Source organism: Protobothrops mucrosquamatus, unplaced genomic scaffold, assembly GCF_001527695.2.
Source record: "Protobothrops mucrosquamatus isolate PMUCROS unplaced genomic scaffold, P.Mucros_1.0 scaffold3321, whole genome shotgun sequence".
NCBI classification, from domain to species: domain Eukaryota; kingdom Metazoa; phylum Chordata; class Lepidosauria; order Squamata; family Viperidae; genus Protobothrops; species Protobothrops mucrosquamatus.
This window is the reverse complement of record NW_015389311.1, coordinates 1-2500: the sequence shown is the minus strand read 5'-3', so window position 1 is coordinate 2500 and position 2500 is coordinate 1. Positions and strand designations below refer to the sequence as shown.

At 41.7% G+C, this 2500-nt stretch overlaps 1 protein-coding gene across 1 annotated transcript in view; it reads left to right on the top strand.

Annotated features, from left to right (window-relative positions):
- The window catches only part of LOC107297471 (phosphoglucomutase-2), a gene marked incomplete at its 3' end in the record, with an annotated part of 21066 nt that extends 18815 nt beyond the window's left edge, over positions 1-2251 (top strand). Inside the window, exons 7-8 of the mRNA XM_015826836.2 lie at positions 966-1155; positions 2154-2251. Of these exons, the coding sequence (XP_015682322.2) occupies positions 966-1155; positions 2154-2251 (288 nt within the window). The remainder of the gene's footprint in view (positions 1-965; positions 1156-2153) is intronic.
- Positions 2252-2500: the final 249 nt, after the last annotated feature.

Here is a 2500-nt window from a genome sequence, read left to right as displayed (position 1 = left end):
TAAGTGTGAAAAAAACAGTCATAAGTCACTTTTTTTTCAGTGCCTTTGTCGTTTCAAACGGTCACTAAATGAACTGAGCAGTTTGTAAGCGACAATAATGATAATGATGATCATGATGATAATGATAATGATAATAATAATAATAATAATAATAATAATGCCAAATCCAGTCTGAACATCTAGCTGACTGTGGGATGATTAATAATAATAATAATAATAATAATAATAATAATAATAATAATAATAATAATAATAATAATAATGATGATGATGATGTTGGAAGGGACCTTGGAGGTCAGGCAGGAAACCCTATACCAGTGATGGCAAACCTTTTAGAGACCGAGTGCCCAAACTGCAACCCAAAACCCACTTATGTATCGTTGGGGGCTGGGTGGGCGTGGCCCATTGGGTGGGTGTGGCCATTTGGGTGGGCATGGCCCATTGGGTGGGCGTGGCTGCGGTGGTAACGGCAGACTGGGACTAAAAAGTTCAATCAATCAATTCCAACTTTATGAGATCTTTTTTTTCCCCGCGAGAAGTTGAAATTGCTTGATTGATTGATTGAACCTTTTTTTTTTTTGCACATGGCGGTGGAGGCCTAAAGCGAAAAGGTTTTATAAAACCCAGCTGAAGGCCTAGGATTGGGGCGACGGCACGCGTGCCCAATGAGAGGGCTCTACGTGCCACCTATGGCACGCGTGCCATAGGTTCGCCACCACAGCCCTATACCATTTCAGGCAAATGGCTGTCCAGTCTCTTTTTAAAAACTTCCAGTGTTGGAGCATTCACAACTCCTAGTGGCAAGTTGTTCCACTGGTTAATTGTTCCAACTGTCAAGAAGTTTCTCCTCAGTTCTAGGTTGCTTCTCGCCTTGATGAGTTCCCCCTCTTTTTCTTTTTCTTTTTTGTTCCTCGCGGCAGAGAATCTGCCACCAGCTGAATGTCCCTCATGTTACTTGATTTTAGGGATATAAACAAGGAGACCAAGTTGAAATTTGTTCACACCTCTGTGCACGGTGTGGGCCATGAGTTTGTGCAGTCAGCCTTCAAGGCTTTTGACTTCAGCCCTCCGATTGCTGTGCCCGAGCAGAAGGAGCCCGATCCGGAGTTTCCCACCGTCAAATACCCGAATCCAGAGGAAGGAAAAGGTGTCCTGGTTGGTAAAAAGATTATTTAGTACATTTTCTTCCGTCTTCGTTTGTCTCCTGTCCCTTCGGACCGTTCCTTTGCAACTAAAGCTTAGTTCTATCTCCATTTTTTAAAAAAATTCTTGCGTACGCTTGTCAATCTCAAAAAGGCGCTAGTCCATTTCTTTTGCTTCTTCCGGCTTCTAATTTTCCAGCAACTTTGCAGGCAACCAGTTCGCAGGAGTTTTCCAAACGTGACTCCTTCGTCTTTTTTTTTTTTTTTGCATGTTGGGCCGTTAAACGAGATCACGCTTCCGAAACGATTTGCGCTTTTTTTTTTTCTCGCAACTTTGGCTGTTATGGTTCCGGCTAATGAAACACTTCAAAGAACTTCCAGGCTTTGATTTTCCTAAAAGTAATTTATTGTTACAAAATGTCGGCACAGGCACAACGAAGTTGATGCTAAGGTCTAAAATTCTCTTCCTCTGAGCAATTAATTTACCAGCATGTTCCCTCCCTAAATTTGCTGTCATATATCATGTTCTCCTATCAGGTGGAAGGGCAGAGGTTCTCTTCCGGTCTCTTCCCACTCGCAGTCCTATCTTTCTCCTCCCCACCACCACCAACTGAATTAACTCTAAAAATACCAGACAGTTCTGCATATTTTGTCAAAGCAAGAATATACAGTATTTGCAGCATTGACATTGGCATTGCCATCCAGATTTTCAGATCTTTGCGGTAATCGTCGGGGATCGCTCGCCACAGGATGAGTTAAACACTAAGATCAAAGCCACGGTGGGACAGAATCACTAAAGAAAGGATGGGAAAGGAATGAAATGTGAATGGCAAACACTAAAGTGATTGTTAAGTTATTTTCAGTAATTAAATTGAATTGTGGAATTGTCCCGCGAAATGGCTGTGGCGAATTGTCCCAATTCTGACTGTCAGTGCCTGTTATGGTGGACGTAGAAAATGTGTTTGTTGGTTTCCTTATTAAGGTATAATTTGTGCCGTTTTCTCCATCCAGACCCTGTCTTTTGCTCTGGCTGACAAAGAAGGCGCTCGAATTATTTTAGCCAACGACCCGGATGCTGATCGGCTGGCCGTGGCAGAGAAACAAGAAAGGTTAGTTTGTGGATTACCAAACTTAATTTTCCTGTGTTTGGGAGGAACACCCCGGAGGTATTAAATAGATTTTATTTTTTTAAGAAAAGTATATTTTTTTCTTAACTATTCCAATACTCTTTTTGTTAGAGCCCACGTTCACTCCAATTGAATATAGGTATGGTAAATTGACGTGGTGAACAACGTATAAAAACAAATTGGCGGCAGATAAATCTAAGATTTAAATCGATAACTCTGATACCGGTAGTC